Below are 21284 nucleotides of genomic sequence, written 5' to 3'. Positions count from 1 at the left end.
CAGCGTCATCTTGGAAAAATGCTGCCAAGAAGATGCGTTCTCGGACGTCCGTGTACTGTGCCCCACACCTCAAGCTCGCTTTCCAAAGGAAAGGGAGCTAGTGGATCCTTCAAGCTAAACAAAGCTGTAAAAGATGAGAAACCAAAGAAGACAGTTGCAAAGAAGCCCGTTGATAAGAAACCTGCCAAGGAACCCGCTGCTAAAAAGACCCCCAAGAAACCAGTAGAGAAGAAAACTAAGTCACCGAAGAAAACACCGACCAAAAAGTCAAAAACTGCCGCTGAATCAAAGAATAATAAGAAACCCATAACTAAACCAAAACCAGCGAAGAAAGCAGCTAATAAAACAGTGAAGAAACCTGTCAAGAAAGCAACTAAATCTGCAGCCAAGAAAGCAGTCAAACCATCCAAGAAATAAAGTGTTCAAACACTACTAACAAAAATTGAACGGCTCTTTTAGGAGCCACCACATGAATAAAGGCAATGCCGTATGCTTTATCATCGGAAAAAATTGTATACGATTCTTGTTGGCCACAATGTTTTACTCATTCCTAAATTTCTGAAGTAACTTTGAAAAAACAGAGGAATGAACTGCATCAACGATTTTAATCAATCGTTTCCCCTGTTACTCAATTTATAAGCTACTAAATGCACATACGAAAATTGCATCGTGAAATGGGAAGGACCTTCTCCCACGAGATTTTAGTTCATAATTTGTTAAAGACAAGAATTTGCAGCATGTAGTGCATGCAAGAAACAATTTTTTGAAAGAAAATAGTTCACAAAAGTTTAACTCAAAGTTGAGTGTTATGCCCGTGACAGAGCGGGAAACTTAATTCGTAGTCTTCTAAATCCACTAGCACTTTCTCACGGTCCTTAGGAAATATTTACTTTATGCTGTTGCTGTTAACGCTCTTAAATTGTTGAAGTATTTTTATGCGATTCCAGCAATGTAAAGAACGAGATGAATGTCCTTTACATTTCGTGTTGACTATACTTTGCATAAATACATTTATAATACGTTTTAGAGCAGACTGATCGTTTCATCAAACCGCGTTGTTGCAGCTTGAATGGGGCTCGAAACTAAACACCAAAAACCAATTTACCACTATAAAACTAAAAAAAGAAAACTATTTGTAATTACCCTCAAGTTTAGATAAACTTCACACGTCGTTCTTCGTTCTTTGGTGACTGTTTTTCTAGTTTTCATCCAATGCTAATTTTCCTTCACTTATTCCGCCATTTTGTTTTTGTTATTCAGCTGAGCAGCCTGGCAAATATCTTACATAATTCCACTACTGTGGGAGGGTGGGTGAAAATAAAATAACTTGATCAACGTTAATATATTCTAAAATGAAATATTAACTGTAAGACTTCAATGATTGTAATTTTTCAGTTATATCGAAATCATAAATGACTTTTAAAAGAAAGGTTTGAGACTTTATAATAGATTGAAAGAGAGTCGAATAAGTTGATACCTACCCCTCCCCCGTGAGTATAAACGCTGGGTGGTAAAGGCGTAAGTGTAGGCGTGAGTCAGTAGCAGAGTTCGACACTCAAATAAAATGTGACGAATTTTCTCTTTCATTTTCGATGTTTATAAATAAGAATCTCTCAAGATAAGGTAAGTTAGCTTTGTTAAAACGCTTTTGAGTAACCTTATGAAGTTTTAAAGTATCAAAAAGTGAATACGAATGTCGTAAACCTTGTCGAGTCAGCGTTTCCTTTCCCTAAGTTCATCTTCTGTCTTCCCTTCCGTCTTTGAGAATACCTGCATCCATTCCAGTTATAACGCGATAAAAGCTTCAAAATATGCAGAGTCCACAATAACAACACCTATGTTAACTCACCTATTGTCAAATACGAAATACCTTTTTATGATATGCAGTTTTCAGTCTTATAACACACGTGTTATAATCTGAATGTTCAAGCAATTCTGTTGTTTTCAAATGCTTTTGTACTAAAAATTGCATTCATTTTACAATAACTGTTTATTTCAACTAATATATGATAGCAATTTGTTTTCATTTGCTCTAATTTTTTTGATTTTTAAACGAATTATTATTTTTTCATTCATCAAGTGATTTTTGGTAGAGGCAGTGTTTTGCATAATTAAGCTTGTATATGTATATACATATTTAATGTATGGTTATGTTATCTCTATTATTGAACTAAGCATTAATATTAACGAACTTGGGATACCTTACAGTATATTGCTTATTGTAGAATATTAATCAGTGTAGCACCAAGAAAAATATACAGATTCATTAACCCAGGGCTAGCCTCGAATATTAGTATCTAAATATTCACAAATACCAACAGGAAATTAGGATTTCAAAATGACAGAGAAGAAAATGCAACCTTTGTAATTACATCCAAAAAATATAGAATTTCAAGTGGTTTAGATGACAACTTTAAGTGGGGTCTCTTGTGGGGGGGACAGGCCCCCCAAAAAAATTTCATGGGGGGGGGGCACATGCCCCCCCCCCCTGGTTCCACCGCCCCTGAGATTACAGTTGATTCAAAGCCTCTACTGGATCAGTCTTGTTGAACATAAACCTTGTTTCCATGACATTCATAACAAACACTAACCATGAATCTAGATTCTTATTTGAAACTTTACTTGCAGGTTAAGCAGCTACTAGCGACATCGAAATGGTGGCTCCAACAAACATTAGTGATGCTTTGTGGCATTCCTATGCCTATACTGGATGCTTTGGAACATTTAACACCATGTCCTGTGTTCGGTATGTTGTCATTGGTAATGGTTTATTAACATATTCACCTGCCTGCCTAAATGTTAAGCATTCAGACTCTTTCTCTTGTCAGCTAGTTATCTTTCATTTATTAACCATGATATATAATAATTAGCTATCAAAATCCAAGCAAGCAGAAAATCAGTCCAGTTGTATTCAATGTGATAAATATTTCAATCTTTTTTATCTTTACAGGGACTCAACTCTAACTTGTCTTGCCTTTTTTACTTGTTTGATATGCATATTCAAGGTAAATAGAACTTTAGATTCAAAAAATTCCTAATCGATACCTTTTACAGTATGTTTTAAACCTGGTTTACCAAATCGTTTCTCCCACCTTCTTATTTGTTCAGGTCGTTAAACTTCACAGACATCATCATTCGTTACCAAATCAATATATCATATACTATAGTGGGATTGTCAATTGTATCTTATGGTAAGATATCAAACTGTTGGTGCTCTTATACTGAATGTTAGGCCTAGGGCAAACGTCGGACTTTCCATGCACCGAACTCATTAAAAACAATGGATATCAGGTGATAATGGGGCGGCATTCTTTGATGTAATTAAGTTCGGTGCATGGAAAGTTTGACGTTTGCCCTAGGCCTTATTCAGCTAATATCTAATCTAGTAATGATGATGAGGAGTAGCTTTTATCATTCTCTAGTTGCAATTTACATAGTTTATAAACTTATTGATGGTAATAAACTTGTTGTTGCTGTTGTTGGTGAGGAAAAAGCCATAATGTTGGTGGTGCAGATGGTGAAATTTAAGGTTGACAATGATAATAATATTCATGATGATGATGATGATGGTGATGATGATGATGATGATGATGATCTTTGATGGTGGTGATGATGATGATAATGACAGTGATTATGATATAAATGATGAGGATATATAAAGATGATGATCATAGTTGATGATGATGATGGTTATTGGTAATGATTGTGGTGATAATAATCATAATCATCATGATGACTATGATCTTCATACTATGGATTTTCATTTTTTAATAATAGTGGTCTTAACTGGCTCTACCTGGCCAAAACCCCAGTACTTCTAGTGACGCAGTTCCTCAAAACATCCTGTCAGGTATATATTTGTTGTATATTCTTACTCAAGCCCACATCTTATTGGCCCTTCAGCTGTTTCACACTTAACTTATGAAAATTTTCATTGACACAGATTCTGACAGTCACACACTTTCATTGTTTGCTTGCTGCTCGTATGACGAGACGAGAAGAAACATTTAAACTGTAAGTTCATGCTTGTAGCTGTTACTAAGGCCAGTTTGCACAGACAAAGGCCAAACAAAAAAATAAGTGTGTTTCCTGTTGCACGAGGAAAATAATTGGGGTCGGATTTTTTATTTGATTTTTATACTGATACAACAGTGGAAATGGGCTTACTGGGAACCCTGTGGCACATTTGGGAATGAAAAAAATATTAGGGTCAGCAAGAAAATTAGGGTCGGTCGCGCAACAGGAAACACACTTTTTTTTTTTGGCCTAAGTACAAGTCCATGTTGAATAGAATAGAATCTGACACACTCTAATCTAATGTTTGGTTGGTTTGACTTGATATCTTGATCCTACGTCAGCACTTGTTGATTATCTTTGATGCAATGTTCCCAATTAGAGTGCATACCATTATGCCATGAAAAAAATTGTAAGAAATTGCACAAACTTGTACAAATTAGTAAGATTAGCAGACATCAGTAGACCTGAAATCCAGTTTACTGTAGACGGTACGATTACAAACTATCATATACAACATGCTTGTGCCATTCTACAAATCGAGTCGCAGCGTGTAAATCAAGCCTACAATTCGCCAACAACAGACGCGAGCATGTTGTATATAATAGTTGTAGGTGAAAATCATACCATCTAAACTGGCCTTTAGACCTACAAATCGTTGTAGTAATTTGTACAATTTTGTCATTAAACATTTTCTCAGATATATAGTATGCACTAGATTTTTTAGTTGGCTAGTATATAATTTATATTTTTAATTGAATAATAATATTATTATTATTATTGTTATTTGCAGATTTAATATTCCCATTATGTTTGTGCTATTGATGTATATGTTGGTTACTGTTATCGTTGGCTTGGCAACCATGAAATCTGAATTTAATGAATGTAAAGGTAAGGAATACCATTGTTCAAAGTTGTTTTTATTTCCGCCTACACTTATAAATCGATCTCTTTTTTTCAATGTCTAGTCACTCTTAGCTCTTCCGCACTAATTGTTGACGCTTTTTCACTCATACACACTACCATTACACTCATTATTCATGCACACAACAACTCAACTCATATGTTGATTTTTACGGAGGGAGGAACCTAGAAGACCCAGAGAAAACCCTCATAGCATAGGAGAGAACAACACATCAAACAAACTCAATTCATATATAGTAGTAATAAATTATGTGTTTGGTGTGTGTAATGAAATAGAGAATAAGAGAAAAATATCAAATGCCCTTGGCAGGATCCTCACAAGTACCCTACATTTCACATTCCAGCTGCGTTACCTGGCGTGGTTGGTCCTTGTATTGTAGTGGTTAACACATTGGACTAGAATACTGAAGACATGGGTTCAATTCCCACCAAGGACATTTGATATTTTCTCTTATTCTCTATTTCAATTCATATATGGTGTCTGCAGGGCTCAAACCAGTGACACAAACCTTTCGATCCACAGTAGTGAAAGACACTGTGTTCATAGCGTACACTACCCATGCTACCCTCTTATCTTATTATGTTCATGAATGTATCATGCAGTTGGCCCTCACCTAGTAGAATGTCTTCGTTTTTGTTATTCAGAGCCAGAATGGTTGCTCCTTTCTTCTGCGGAATTCTTCATTGTTCAATTTTTCCTTGTCGCTGGCATTTGTATTTCTAGGTAAGATCAATTGAGAAAGGCTTGAATTTCTTAAGATGATGATGACAATGACAACAACGATGATGATGATGATGATGATGACAGCGATGACAGTGATGATGATGTTGATGATAATGATGACAGCAAGGATGATGATGATGATAGTGATGATGAAAGCAATGATGATGATGACAAAGATGATAATTGATGGAGATGATAATGATGACAATAGTATCTTGAAACTAATGAATACTGTATGTACTTATTGACTGAGTGGGAAGGCCGTACAGGATCTTGGTTCGTACGGCATCACCTCGAGCCAACCTAACTCAGTCAATAAGCATTTTATCATATGACCCTCATGAAAAAGAAAATAAAATAAAATAAAAGAAAGAAAGAAATAGTAAATAAAAGCTAAAAAAGAGAAAGCGCACGGATTCGAGCAGGGCCGTACAGATTTGTACAGCCCGGCTCGCTCAAAGCCGTACGACCCACACCATTTTCCCAAAAGTTTTTTTTAAGAGCGCTCGGGCGGGCAGATACGGGTCATATGATAAATGGATTATTGTTTTTTTTTGCATTTCAAAACAAGTCAAAACATATAAATAAACTTTGTAATGATAATCATAGAATTTATTAATAAATTCCATTCCTCTTCAGAGAGCTCAATGTAGTGCGAATGCAAGAAAATAACAGAGCTTCTCAAAAGAGAGACTTGTGGGGGTATGTATTAATGGCAACACCATTGTTAATTTTAACTATTATGAAAACATTAGTCATTGACTAGTGCGCTTCCATTGAGTTTTAGGTGCATGTGGGATGTTGCTAAACAGAACAACAAAGCTAAGCCTCATGTGACTCTAGCTTCTCAAATGCTTAAGCAACTGACAAAGAGCACCCAAAATTGATGGACAACTTGTTGCTAGTACCAGGGCCACCCTACCCTCATGTATATATGCATCAAATCCTTACCCATTATTTCATTGTTTGTTGATGCTAGGATTATCTTTGTGTTTGAGATATCTGCCATGGCAAGTCTAATACATGATATTGTGATGAGGATCAGTAAGTATAATTAATTATAAATGTGATAATAGTATTGGTAAGCTTTCGACATCAGATTGAATTGAAGTCTTTTGCCAAGGGAGGAAAGCCAGAGAACCTGGAGAAAACCCTTGAAGCACAGGCAAGAACCAACTTAAAGGAACTCTATTCACATGTGATGTTGGATCCAGGAATCTAACCCATGAGCACAGCGACAAACAGAAATATTTGTTATTTTTTAATTAGGTAATAATATTATTTCCTTTGATTTCAAACAGCTGGTCCAAGTAATTCTTGTCAAGGAGTGTTTGTAAGTATCTCAACACAATGTAATAATATATACATCTAGTCCACTTGGATCTTGTATTTAGCCATTACTGTGACTCCCAATAACACGGGACCAACTCACCTTCATTACAAACGAAAAATTGAGTTTTGGTGGGGCAAAGATTTACTGGTGTTGAGCACTGCATTTACACTAATGACTTTCATTTCTTCCCTTGAAGCATCATCCACAATTATTTATAGCTTCATCCACAATTTATTATCACTGTCTTCATTACTACACGCTGATTGAAACAAAAGTTATGTTTAATCAGTTTTATCAGCTGTACACCATCAACGTACCCCCCCCCCCCCCCCCAGGCATGGCTGTTACTTTGGAATAGCCTACATATATTTGATTCTGCATCAGCATTACTGAACACTCTCATTTTCTTTTCATCTTAGCTGAATACAGCAGCTGGATATACAGCTGTTTATATCACTGTTAAGGTATGAAGTTATGATCTGATTTTATTAGGATAACATTGTTATATTCATGGTTTCTTCTAGTTATTGTCGTTGTTGCTGTCATTGTCATTGTGGTTGTTGTAATTGTGGTTGTGGTTGTTGTCATTGTCATATTTGAACAGTGAACGTGGTGCGCAGAGCATGAGTGGACAAAATGACCGACCCTAAGCATTTTCGAAGCTTGAAAGAACGAAGCAAACATGGCGGTTAAGTGTGATCATCTTTGTTCTTCCTTTTCATATTTCTTCTACCTGTAGGCACATATATTATATTTTAGTCAAAAGAAAACAGAAATATATGCAAAAGTTGGGTTACAGTAGCTTGGGAGGGCCGACTTCAAAACAGCTAAACCTGCTGTGATTGGCTAGAAACAATTCACCGCTCAGCTAGATTGTGGCTGTTGTCATTGTTGTTTGCTGTCATCATTAATGGTGGTGCTGTTGTTGTCAATGACAGCCGAATGCAGTCATCAATGCATATAGATATTACCATGGCAACCATAGCCCATGTTAACACTAATAAATTATCAAACATCCTTTAATAATAGATAATAAGGTGGTTCCTGCCGCTATGGGCCATTGCGATAATATTTGGTATAGAGGCAAACCATGAGATGGTTGAGAGACAGCCTATCTACATCACTCCTGGGAACTCAGGGGTAGGTTAAGTTGTGTGTTACCTGCATGATAGGGTACATGTTATCTTAATAAGTGGATGGATGGAGGGAGGGAGGGAGGGAGGGATGAGTGAATTAGTTAAACTATCTACATCATCCTAGGAACTCAGGGGTAGGTTAAGTTGTGTATTACCTGCATAATAGGGTACATGTTATCTTAATAAGAGTGGATGGATGGATGAATGGATGGATGGATGGATGGATGAGTGGGTGGGTGGGTGGATGGATGGATGGAGGGAGGGATGAGTGAATTAGTTAAACTATCTACATCATCCTAGGAACTCAAGGGTGGGTTAAGTTGTGTGTTACCTGCATGATAGGGTACATGTTACCTTAATAAGTGAATGGATGGATGGATGGATGGATGAGTGGGTGGGTGGGTGGATGGATGGATGGATGGATGGAGGGAGGGAGGGATGAGTGAATTAGTTAAACTATCTACATCATCCTAGGAACTCAAGGGTGGGTTAAGTTGTGTGTTACCTGCATGATAGGGTACATGTTACCTTAATAAGTGAATGGATGGATGGATGGATGAATGGATGAGTGAATAAACGAATGAGTGGGTGAATACATTTATTAATGAAAGAATGAATAAACATAGGAATGAACAAATGAACTTGTAAACAAGTGAATCATTGAATTAAAAAATGAATTATTGAATGGATGAATGGATGGATGAATCAATCAATGAAAAAAGAAATTAATAAAAAAATATATTAATTTTATGCATGAAATATTTTTCAAAGTATTGTTCATTAATATTGTTTGCCTCAATTATTTCCAGAATTTCACTTCAGCATTCCGTCCTCGTGGTACTAGCTTCAACTACAAACACCTTTATGATGACCCTCCACCAGCAGAAAGACCACTTATCTCGCCATATGGGTCATCTTCTGGTGGCATGGATGCTTATGGATCATTTGGTAAGTCACCTAAAGACCTCAGAAGTGGACAAACTTACCCTCAGATATGATCTAGACAAGACTAGAATAGATGTACAGACAGAGCTTGGACTTCATCTCTTCAGTCCAATGTCAGGGCTTGATACCAATCAAGTTTATAAATAATATATCAGTTCACACAATGATAGTAATAATGAGACTAGCTATCATCAGAAGGACTAGAGTTCTCCAGGTTCATATAACATCTTGACAACAATATTACCAAGTCTACAGTATGTCTGTTCACACAATGATATGGTCAGTAATAATGAGACTAGATATCATCAGAAGGGTTCAGAAGGACTAGAGTTCTCCAGGTTCATATAACATCTTGACAACAATTACCAAGTTGCTTGATAATAATGAGACTAGGTAATGACAGACAGAACTTTAAGCAAAGGACTTAAAGTCTTTGAAATAATTGATATGGTTAAACAAAAATACCATACTCAAGGGAAATTAATACTCTAAAATAGGAAAATTATCTTCATTAGGTTACTGCAGTTCTCATGCAATATTATGTGGACACAGTAAATACAAACTGCACGCTGAAATTTGGTTTTTCGTTTCCGTCAACTGAAAATATTCAGTCTGTACCTTTTGTATTTTCAACTAATATTGCACAAATTGCACATCTGATGAAAGAGCTACGCTCGAAAACATTTATGCTTCGTAAACTTTTACATTTAACATTTCTCCACTTTTTTGGCGTTATAAAGAGAATAGGAAAATATTACTACTAACAACAATTAATATTGAAAACCACAGTTAAAGTAAATAATAGTAGTGATAATAATAACCAGTTCTTCTATAGCGCATTTCACAATGTCTCAATGCGCTTTACAATGCAGTGGAGGACTTTACGGGCTGCATATTTTAGCCATGATTTAAATCTTGGGAGTGTAAATAACCCCTAGATTGCATGAGTAAAAATGATTCGTACCGATTAAAAAATTCTAGCTTTTCTGTAGAAAACATGAAAAGTTGGTATTTGTATATATTTTTAACAAAATCGATAGAATTTCATTCAGCCCCCCCCCCCCCCCCCCCAAAGTCAATGTTAATCCAAATTGTTGAAACATTTGAAACATTTAACAAATGTGTATATAAATTATTAGTTGTCGTTGTTGAATTAAGTTAACATGCTAGGTGTGTTTTTCTTTTGCAAAATTAATGGAAATGTCATGAATCAGGATAGCATTAGTCTTCTACACAGCTGCTATTGTTGCTGTATGCTCACAACACTAATAGTGGCTGTGAGGGAAATTAGTATAGTGTAGAAGCAATACACTGACTTCTCTCACATTTGGGGTCTCTGGTTTGATTCCTAAACCCAGTATCCACATGTGTGTAGAGTTTGTTAGGTCCAAGGGTTTTTTTCTGGCTTCTCAAAAACAAAAACAAAAAGAAACTTAAAGGAATACCCTTGTTTTAAGGGGAAAAATTGAGACAAATTATTCTAGAGTATTCTATTCGATTGTTCTTTTAAGTGTTATCATAAACTTTCATGTATCATTCATACCATTCATTCATATTAACATAATTGAGCAAATGAAATAAAATTGAAAAACCTTTGCCTAAAGGGAAAAAAATCCATGATATTCAAAAAGTAAAAGACACTTTCAAAAACATCTTTACTGAAAATTGTTTCCAAGTGGGGATGAATTTTAATTGCTGTTAAACTCTCATGAATCATTTGATAATGAATGTCCTATTTTTTTCCTTCCTTCCTCTGTTCTGTGGTTGTCCGTATTTTCAACAGCTGTTTTATGAAAACCATCAATTTTCAAAATCCTATTAAGACCTCATTTAACCATAAAATAACCAAAGATAACAGTCTAACAGAGTTTGTATGATAATAATTAATCATACTAACCACAGAAAATTTATCATTTTGGTTAGAAATTGATGGTTGTTATTTTGTGTCAATGATAGGTTTATTTTATTTTGCACCATTTATATTTTTCCTCGATTTTTCATTGTATTTAAATGTTTCTTTTAAAATCAATTTTTTTTGTTTCATATTTTAATATCTTCTGCTATTAATTTTGTTTACAACTATAATTTCCCTTTCCTTTCCTTTCTTTTCCTTTCCTTTCCTTTTCTCTATTCTTTCCTTCCTTTTCTTTTTTCTATTCATTCATTCCTTTATTCATTTCTTTATTTTGCTTTTATTTTCGTAATCATTGTTTATTTTATTTTTAATATTTACACGTATTTAAACAATTGCTAAAGGCATATGTGCTATATGTAGAATACACAATAGGACATTAAAATGATTATATGTCGTATACAATATATGTTTGTATCATTTTTTGAAGGTTGAACTTGACTAATATCAAGGTTGATTTCAAATCTATCAACTATATTTTAAGTCAAGATGTTGACAATGCCTTATCACTTGACCATGAGAGTCCTTTCATTCAATGTGGTTTTCAATCATTAATTCACAATCCACAGCCGTTGAAAATACACCACAGACGATCAGTTTTGATAGCTTTCTTTTCAGCATCATCACAATTTTTTTGAAAAGAAACAAATTATTTAATACCTGATCGCAAAAATAAATAAATAAAAGAATTTCTTTTCAATTAATTTGAAAATAAATTCCCAAGCTATTCAAAAAGTTTTATGATAAAAATCCATAATCACAATCAATCCTTTTAGAAAGAGACTGAAGGCTTAAATAATGCTCCTGTTGTCTTTTTAACTTTATATCTATCTATCTATACCTCTCTTCTCTTATTCTACATGTAGCTATGGATCTGAAATAAAATTCCAACGTTAAGTTACAGTAAGTTATCACAATTGTTCCTTTAGAAAGAGAATGAAGGCTTAAATAGAGCATTTTCACTCACGTGAGAAGGCAGCCATAAACAATAGAAACTTTCTGCACAGTATTTGCATAAAAATAGAGTTCAATACCCGGAGGATAGAAAATGTATTGCTTTGGTACCCCATAATGGCCGCTGTGACGTCACATGAAAATGCTCTATAACTGCACCAGTTATCTATCAATATCAACTGTAAATCTGAAATCACAAACGATTCCTTTATAAAGAGAATGAAAGCTCAAATACTTCTCCTGTTTGTCTCTAACTGATTATATCTATCTACATCTCTTTTCTCTTGTTCTAAAATAGCATTATAATGTTAAGTTAGAGTAAGTTTACTAGTAGTCAGAAAAAACCTGTCGTTAGACATTTTTATGTTTGGCACTAGTTAAAATTCCATCCAAAAAGTAAAATTATGTCCAACATGAATAACAACTAGTACAGAACATGCAATAGCCTCAAGCTAGAATTTTTAAATTTTAAGCCGCATTGGCATTGCGTAATGAATTAAATCTCACAGCAATTAAGATATGAGCTATAAGCACAATTTTACAAAATAATACGCATTATTTAACATTAGCAAGAATTTGCACTTCTTTGTTCTATTTATTAATAGCATGTGTTTTAATTTTTTTTATTTTTGCTTTAAGTTTTTTTAATTTTTGCGTAGTAGGGTGAAGGATATTATGGGATAATATTTAGAATATGGGATTTCAGTGGCGAATTTAGAACAATTCAAGGTTGGTGACTGTTACCTGGGACTTTATTACATAGTATTCTTTTTATTTTTCAACTCAAAGGGGCCGCAACTAGATACCCAATTCACCCCAATATCACCTCAATATCTGCCCTTGGATTGTCTGCTGTTATAATCTGACGGCACGTGCAATTAAGAACAGCAGATTATAAAGATAACATTCTCATACCAACAAAGTTAGCAATAAATAGTATTATAATTAATTATTATTTATAATAATAATTAATAAATATCATAAATTGGGAGGAACTAAAAAATGTAATTTAACAAGTATAGAGTGATTTAATTAGAGTGCATGCAGTAAAACCATGAAATAACAACAAAGTTGATACTGATAAATAGTACTATAGAGGCTTTGCACCATCACGTGATGGATGCCATGACAGGAGGCACAACAATAGTCTTTTCCCCAGGGAAACATGAATTCTTTCTTATGTAAATCAGATTCAACCAGACTCAATAGCGCAGCGCACTGATTCTAAAAATAGCTTAAAGATTCGGACAAACATTGCATTCTGTTTAACCGCTACGAGGATCATACGAACCGATTTTATTATTTTACTTAAAGTTACAATAATAACCCATGTAAACTAAAATCAACTGCGATTGGCTGTGAAAATTATCTGCTGAAAGTAAACTTGTAAGTTTGTTTGTCCAAATTTCGCCTTTGTCTTGGTTTTTATGACGTCACGGTTGCGCTGCGCTATTGTTCCTGCCTCCTGTGATGGCTGCCATCACATGATGGTGCAAAGCCTCTATTTAGTGACTAATAGTTGCTATCACTCAACCCAGAACACTCATTACGCAAAGACGCAAATGGTTTGTGAAATAGTTAGTAGACTAACAGAGGGTAGTAATCTTATACCCTATTCACACCTAAACGTGTTTAGTTAAACTATGTTTTCATTAGGAAAAAAATTGAGAAACTAGAAACCTACAATATAATGAAACTTTGTAAAATATTATCAGAGCAAGACAAAGGATAGTTTACATGCATTATTTCACCAATAATATTGTGCAGTGTTCGTAGATAGTTTTACAAACCTGTTTAGTTAAACCACTTTAAAACATGTTTAAGCCTTGATGTGAATGGGGCATTAGAGTGGTTTTGCTTATTAACCTGTGAAATAGCTGTGTGTATTTTAATTTTTTGTTTTGTTTTTCTTTTAAAATAAATCAATTCATTCTTATTCCATGTGTTTTATTTGTTAATATTAATATTTATTTAATTTACAAACCATCTACAGTATTTTACCATTCAAAACTATATTTTTTTATTCATTAAATAGAGATGTGTTAAAAATAATTGGGCATGACTCAAGTGATTTTATTTCCAAGAAATTTATATAAAATATTTATATTTTACAACCAACACTCCCTCCCCATATATATGGGGCTCTACAGTGAGGTTTCCTCCACACCCACTACCACTACATTCTGCAGTTACAACATGGAAAATCATTTTATGAGTATTCTCTGCAATAATATATGCCGCAATTTTCCTAGAATGTTGTGAGTGATTATCTAACTGATAGAATAGACCATTTTTGAGTCCCTAAATTACCGCTGTGTTCCTTGATTACAGACTCCTTTGCACAGTGTTAGCCTCGTATCAGTGTCTAAATATTCACAAATACCAATGGTAAAGTAAAGAATGCACAACTTCAACAATACAAACACTTTGAAACTCGACGGACCTTGACTGGAACACGTGAATATTCTGCAGAAAATCAAGCCTGAGTAAATGAGTCCATAATCAAGAAATACAGCGCGGGTAATTTGGAACTCGAAAATGGACTATTATAATTTCCATTATCCACGTATGATTTTAATATATCTTTCATTATCACAAAACTATTTATTAACATTATGACTGAAAGAGTTTTTAACTCGTATTATTTACACACAAAAACCATTATCCCTTCAATAAAATTATAAATACTGAGGTGGCTACATTTGCACCTGATCATTGATACTTTGGGAATAATAACCCATTGGATAATCAATAGCTCCTTTTAAACCTTAGGTGTATTGTTTACCCATTTCAGACGACCATGTGTCATTCTCTTGAGAATAAGATTCTGTGTTTCAGTTGCATCTATTGACCCCTTGCATGTGATGTCAAAGCAGCTCGATCTGGGGGACAAAACAAAAGATTCCAATCTCCTGACAATTGGAACCTATTGTTTTGTTCCCCAGATTGAGCTATATAAGAACATATTATTATTATTATTAATATTATTATTGAGCTGTATTTTAAAGTGCTGCTAGGGGTCTATATTCATGTGCCTTTTCAATCATGTGCAACCATTAAACAAAGAAATAATACTCTAGTGAACGAATGACAGGTAATCTGAATTGGAAAAACATTACACCCAAAGTAAAGAGGTCTATTGCATTTTGCTGGCATTTTTCAAAATTCAACTTTTGACTCATTTCAATCACTAACAACAGTCTTTTTACTCACTTTCATAACACACAACCCAAATCAACCAATATATAATTCAAGACATCTGAATTTTAGACTTTCTGCTACAAATTTTCAGTGGTTTGAGTGAGTATTTTTTGATCAGCAGATGCCAAAAACCCAGATAAAATAAAAAAATGTCCTCCCACCCACAGAGAATCTGAGTCATAAAGTCCAATTGCCTTTACCATACGCACCATATACCATTTAAAAGGCTGCAAATTAAATTCTTAAAGCTGGAGTTTCTGGTTCAATCGGGTTATGGTAACCCGAATTCAGGGACACATATTTGTAAATATTTTATCATCATCTCCTTGTTACTCGTACAACAGATGTCACCAAACTGGGTTTTCACTATACTGTAGAAAAACATGCCAGGATCACTCCTCTAAACGGTTATGACCATAAACATCAAAGTTTTAGTCTGCATTCCTTTCTCCACACATCGGCAACATGTTGATAATTTGGGGGGGGGGGGGGGGGGTTATGAAAAAAGCCAACACATGAAGAAGAGAATGCAGACTAAAATCTTGATGTTTGTAGGCGGAGTCATAGATGTTTGGAGGCATGAGTGACATGTTTTTCTGGCATGAAAACTCAGTTTGGTAACATCTGTTGTACAGAGCTGAAAATATCTATCACGTACATAATTGTATTGTTCATTAATAGTTAACATGCTTTTCAATAGAGTTGTAATCGATGCCACTTTGCGATTGGTTTCCGTGGATTATTCATCATTTCTGTCCATTGTTGAAGCGAACTTCCAGTGGTTCGATACCCAAGTATAACTTGGCCAATCAGTTCATTTTGCGTTATGCGATCGTAGTCCATGACAGAAAATACAAATGATATATCGCGTATCTTGTCAAGCGGTACACTAAATATGAAAGATTCATTCCAAACTGGATCCCTTGTACGTTTTTTGATTGACGTTTTTTTCTTGTCTATTTTCTTATCGTTATGTATAGTGTGAATCTTCACATAAGGATCTAGCAGTTCAATAATAATTTATTTATTAATATAAAGAAATATTAACCTGCTCATTATTACTATACTTTGGATACAATCTTCATCATTGTTACTGAGCTCTCATTGATCCTGATTTATCATTTACTAAAGATAGAGTGTAAGCCAATGTATGCTGTGCTATGCCCTGTGATGCAAGTTTTTGCTCCCTACTCCACTTCCCAACATATTTCCCAGAACAAGCATTAGTCCCCCTCCCCCATAGTTCTCATCTTTCTGATGATCCCAAGGGCGGATCCAGCCAAAATCTTAGGGGGGCTAATTGAGTTTAGGGGGGGTGGGGGCTAGTTGAGTTTCTTCCTATCAACACGACGAAAACAATTAAAAAAGCATCTAATTCTTCAGTTTTGTTTTGTTTTGTTTTCTGCGGAAGGGGGGCTTCTTCCCCCCTTTGCCCCCCTGGATCCGCCCTTGGTTCCCCTACTTCCAATTATCTATCAACTAAAATCTTTGCCCTACCTCCTCCACTCTTAAATATAATTAAATATCCAGTCCCTCACTTCCATTGATGGCAGCAAGAGGTATGAGTATGGGAAAGTAAGGCTTTCCTTTAGTCATCACAAACAATAATTTAATAATTACTAATAAAGATAAATAAGTACCTGAGGAGCCGGTTAGGTCCATAGCTTTGAGTTTATTAGCTTTCATGACGACTACTACTATGCGGTTTGCAGTTGGTTGGTACATCAGAGATACTAGTAAATCACCCAGTGGCACCTTGTAATAATAATAAAATAATATTTATTAATATAGTACAATAATAGATAACGACTGGTTTTGGAACTAGTTTGGACTGCGTTGGTGTTTTTTAGTTGAAACAAATATGTTGTAGTAGATAATTTTATCACCGTAAATACGAAAGATAATAGACTGACGTTTCGGATGTTAGTCCTTTGTCGGACTCCGACGAAGGACTAACGTCCGAAAGGTCAGTCTATTATCTTTCGTATTTACGGTGCTAAAAAATTATCTACTACAACGCATTTGTTTTAGTACAATAATATCCAATTACCAAAGAGTTTTTGTTTTTGCATTAACATATTAATACCTCTATCAAGCAGCCAAATTTAAAACCACTTGTCAAAGTCCAAAAGAGGGTTTTTGCACTAATTCTTCCGTCAACACAACGGAAAACAATATAAAAAAGCATGTTTTTTTCTGCTGAAGGGGGAGGCCTCAGCCCCCCTTTGCCCCCCCCCCCCCCTGGATCTGCCCTTGCAGAGAGGGTTTTTCCACTCATTTATTCCTTTTAGTTGTCAGAAGCCTTAAAGAGGAATATTGGACTAATTCATACCTCTATTAAGCAGCAAAAAAAATTATGTAGTTCAAACTATAAAATGTATTAAACATACTAGAGTGCTCACACTAAATCCGTGAAGCAAATACTGATTTTTAGCACTAAATAGTGATAATTAAACAATAGAAAAGAAAGGATTCTGTATGAAATAGTACTAATTAGTGCTATTTAATGTTCACGGTTTTAGTGCGTGCACTCTAAATATAAAATTTATATAACACAGTCTATGAGAATATTTCAATAAAATTGGAAGTACTTCTGAGAAGGGTGTATAATAATAATAATGATAATAATAGTTTATTTATCCACATAACGCCTAGGAGCATTTCACATACTCATTTAAAATATACACGTGTATATTCTTAGGTATCCTCTCTGAAGGTCTGCATTTTGTTCTTTCTTTTTTTTCATGTAGGAAAAGGGTGTGTGGGAGGTGAAATTTTTAGGATATTTGATTGTGTGTGTGGGTGTATTCTAATGGTTTTAAGCGTGGTGCTGAATGAAAAAATTTCAATTAAAAATTCTGTTCTGCTCATAACAAAATCATTAATAATAATTAGTGTAAGTTATATATGTTGAACATCTATTAATAATTTAAAAAATAATCACCTGAAAAATAATGATTCTCAAAAAAATCTCTCACAGGCAGAATTTTAAATCTGTCTGGTCTTCGAGACATTTAATATGATGTCACAGACTCCAAAAAATAATGGTAAAAATATCATACTTTCGTCCTGAATATCAAGAAAACACTTCATACAGTGATTACTGGACCTTCAAAGAGTATTCTTAGGAAGTTACAGCTGAATCCAAGTTTGAGCGATTTTCGTCAGAGAGTAGCACTTTAATGATTAGAACCATTTTTCCCCCCAGATAGTTTAAGGACTGTACTAGAAATTTTCTTAAAGAGTTTTTCTTAAGTTGAAAAAAGCAGAACTGTTCAACAGTGAATGTCAATGAAATTGGACTTTGGTTCATACTTGTCCTTGCCTTAAGCTATTATATATTTCATAATTTGTTATAATATGTAATGTGTTTACCACTCCTGGGTGGACCAATTGATAAGGCAGCCGATAGATGGAATAAGAATTTAGAAGTTGATTTTTGAGGAGGGAGGAAAAACCCTTGAAGCACAGTGGAGAAAATCATAAACAACTCATCTCACATGACACCGAGCCCCGTCAGGGCTGACAAACCCGGGTCACATTGGTGAGAGGCATTTCATTAGCAGCACACACCACATGTGCTTCCCATAAAAGGGTATGGGGTATAATCATGATAGTACCTTGCATGGTACTTATATAATAATATATGTAATATATTATATAATATATTAGTCCTGTTTGTACTTCTCTCTTTGAGTTATCCAACAACTCATATTTCTTTTCAACTTACTTTTTTTCAAAAAATTATGTATCCCAAATAGATTGATAATTAATGAATATCAGTAAAAGAAGATTAATCATTCATGAAAAATGTATTTATAAACTTATACAAAAAATAATTCCCAAACATTATGCACAGCACAATTTTGTCTGTTCATTATGTATTCCAAATAAATCAATAATTAATAACAATAATTAAGATTATAGATTCATGATTAATTAATAACTTATAAACTTTACAAAATAAATGCACAGCAGAATTTTAGATTTATTATCATCCCCTATTGATAATTTATGATGATAAAGAAAATTAATAAAACATGATAAATTAATAATGATAAAGATTAATAATACGTGATTAATTAATGATTTATAAACTCACCCTGGATTTCTTGCATGGTAGCAGATTTCTAGCCAAATTCAAAGTAACTGTTCCTAACCCCACTTCTCCTAGCGGTACTTCAACCTCGCCGATGGGGTCATTTCTTGAAAATCGATCATAATCCAACACTTGCATATAAAGTGTTCTCCCCATAAGCTTATTATGTGGATACCCCTCAAAGGTGAACACTTCATTCCATACTGGGTTAAGATTCTTTCTCTTGATTCTAGTCTCTAGTTTGTGTTTTTTATCAGGAAGGAGCAAAATTTTGACGAACGGATCACTAGTTCCAGTAAAATCCTTGGCTGGTAAACCAACAGCTTTTTGAATTCTCAAAGTCAATACCATATCTTCAGAGTTATAGTGTAGTGAAAAGAATATACATCCTAGTTGTTCTTTATTGGAGCTTTCTAAGGGGGGAGGGGGTGCGGGAGGAAGTTCGATCTCAGATATATTTGGCTGTGGTGCCTTGATCTCAAAGCTATGACTCGGTGGCGTTTTGAATTTAATCGATTTTCGATTCAACACAGGAGAATCGAGATCTGGGCTTGAATCGTACGGTAGAGCATCATGTTGTCTTAATGGTTGGTATTTTCTGGTCGTAGCTCGGTATTTAGTGCTGCTTTGAAGAGGCGTTGAGCTTGTAAGGCTTTCGGAGCTTGTACTTAGTTCCTCGGCTTTCTCCTCGTTGCCTTTCCAAAATTTATAACACCAAGAACACAGGACAACAACTGTGCACAGAGAGACGAAACTCGCAACTACAGGTGCTACTTTCCCTCCAAATTCTAAAAAGAAATATTTAATTATAAATTCAAGTTTTCAAATTTAAATCTCTCATAATAGTATGCTCACAGACGCGTAAAAATACAGGGTCCAATGAGTTTTAGTTATGGCAAAACGAAATACGCCTACAATAAACAAACATGGGCTTTAAATGAGAAACTTGGATGTCATTAATAAATATTCTTAATCAAAAAGAACAGCAGAGAACCCATTTCTATGTCAGTTTGTAGATTTCCCAAAGAAGCGCCAAAAAGTCCGATGGATTCATCTACACGATCGGTTACACCTTCAAAACACTTCAAAAGCTTCCCAAATTTTTATCGCTAAATTGTTTTCAAGTATCATACGAAGTTATAAACTAGGAATCTTGAAATTCTAATCTTAACTTGTATAGATCCCGAATGTTTGTTTTGGATTAACAAAACAAGAGTTATCGAAACGTGGTCATGTATAAAACTCATGTTTAGTGAGCAAGAATTATCCGTATTTTCCTGTACAAATCAATTTCCGTTTAAACTAAACATAAAAAATGAACAAATCTACACTACAGCTTAGTGCTAAAACATTCCAATCTAGTGGAAAATTACTAAATAATGAACTTGAATCTTTTTGGATCACAATAAGAGCTGAAGTTATTATCATACAATCGTGTTAAAAGCCTTAAAGTAACTACATTTTCGATCGTCCTGTTTAGAGTTGAGTTGCCTTACCGTTCGAATAGACAAAATCTTGGTCCAGCGCGCTGAAAATCATTTTCCCCTCCTTCTGTTAAAAGCTTCTAAACTCATTCATCTTATACAGATAAGCGATAAGTTTCGTGGTGTTTTGAACATTTCTCGTTAATTAAGTCACAACCTAACCGATCGCGGTTCGTAGATTTCAGTTTGAAAAATCTGCATAATTATTAAGCCCCAGGTCGTCAGGGTAATGACTTTGATTGACGCGTATTGCCGCCTATAGTATGCCCTTTTCCTTCTTTCTTTAAATAGATACAAGGTCATTGTAATTTTTAACACCAGGATATCCGTCGATGTGGGAATTCATTAGAGGAGGCAATTTGCGTCATATAACAATATAAGTGGTTTTCTAAAGACCTTGAGGGCGACCCGGCAGCCATACAGCTGTTGCTTGACTCTAGTTTCAGGAAACATGCTGAAGACCAAACTCTTAATTAAAACTTCATCTCTAAAAACTGTAATGATGAAGAGCACAGACTACTCTTTACATATGATGTTAAAAGATCTAAAGGATCCGTT

At 34.6% G+C, this 21284-nt stretch overlaps 3 protein-coding genes across 3 annotated transcripts; 2 read left to right on the top strand and 1 right to left on the bottom strand.

The window, feature by feature from the left end:
- The first annotated feature begins 18 nt into the window (after positions 1–18).
- Positions 19–417, top strand: LOC116308507 (uncharacterized). Its single transcript, XM_031718944.2, has one exon. The coding sequence runs from the start codon at positions 19–21 to the stop codon at positions 415–417; it is 399 nt and encodes a 132-aa protein (XP_031574804.2).
- Positions 418–1518: 1101 nt separating this feature from the next.
- On the top strand, positions 1519–10132 carry LOC116308514 (uncharacterized). The gene is made up of 14 exons (XM_031718953.2): positions 1519–1623; positions 2629–2746; positions 2951–3005; positions 3109–3191; positions 3778–3850; positions 3944–4014; positions 4808–4905; positions 5584–5662; positions 6302–6364; positions 6642–6706; positions 6964–6995; positions 7415–7459; positions 8025–8135; positions 8941–10132. The coding sequence occupies exons 2-14, from the start codon at positions 2655–2657 to the stop codon at positions 9127–9129; spliced, it is 1056 nt and encodes a 351-aa protein (XP_031574813.1). The 5' UTR covers positions 1519–1623; positions 2629–2654; the 3' UTR covers positions 9130–10132.
- A 5498-nt stretch (positions 10133–15630) lies between these two features.
- Positions 15631–20915, bottom strand: LOC116308516 (synaptotagmin-7). Its single transcript, XM_031718955.2, has 4 exons — positions 20739–20915; positions 19246–20030; positions 16784–16898; positions 15631–16144 (listed from the first exon to the last, which is right to left on the bottom strand). Exons 1-4 carry the CDS (start codon positions 20779–20781, stop codon positions 15837–15839), a joined length of 1251 nt encoding a protein of 416 aa, XP_031574815.1. The 5' UTR covers positions 20782–20915; the 3' UTR covers positions 15631–15836.
- Between the last annotated feature and the right edge of the window lie 369 nt (positions 20916–21284).

This window comes from Actinia tenebrosa, unplaced genomic scaffold (genome assembly GCF_029948245.1).
Source record: "Actinia tenebrosa isolate PJP-AT-01 unplaced genomic scaffold, QUT_ActTen_1.0 PGA_scaffold16__25_contigs__length_10494907, whole genome shotgun sequence".
Taxonomy (NCBI): Eukaryota; Metazoa; Cnidaria; class Anthozoa; order Actiniaria; family Actiniidae; genus Actinia; species Actinia tenebrosa.
Note: the sequence above shows the minus strand (reverse complement) of the source record. Positions and strands in the feature narration are given on the sequence as shown.

What these genes read in the sequence shown, in the direction of transcription:
- LOC116308516 (XM_031718955.2), bottom strand. Translation starts at nt 20,781, where the DNA reads ATGATTTTCAGCGCGCTGGACCAAGATTTTGTCTATTCGAACG. An exon ending in AGATTTTGTCTATTCGAACG is followed by an intron (nt 20,031 to 20,738) that starts GTAAGGCAACTC and finishes ATTTCTTTTTAG; the next exon opens with AATTTGGAGGGAAAGTAGCA. An exon ending in TACCATGCAAGAAATCCAGG is followed by an intron (nt 16,899 to 19,245) that starts GTGAGTTTATAA and finishes TATTATTACAAG; the next exon opens with GTGCCACTGGGTGATTTACT.
- LOC116308507 (XM_031718944.2), top strand. Translation starts at nt 19, where the DNA reads ATGCTGCCAAGAAGATGCGTTCTCGGACGTCCGTGTACTGTGCCCCAC.
- LOC116308514 (XM_031718953.2), top strand. Translation starts at nt 2,655, where the DNA reads ATGGTGGCTCCAACAAACATTAGTGATGCTTTGTGGCATTCCTATGCC. An exon ending in TCCTCAAAACATCCTGTCAG is followed by an intron (nt 3,851 to 3,943) that starts GTATATATTTGT and finishes TCATTGACACAG; the next exon opens with ATTCTGACAGTCACACACTT. An exon ending in GCTGGCATTTGTATTTCTAG is followed by an intron (nt 5,663 to 6,301) that starts GTAAGATCAATT and finishes ATTCCTCTTCAG; the next exon opens with AGAGCTCAATGTAGTGCGAA.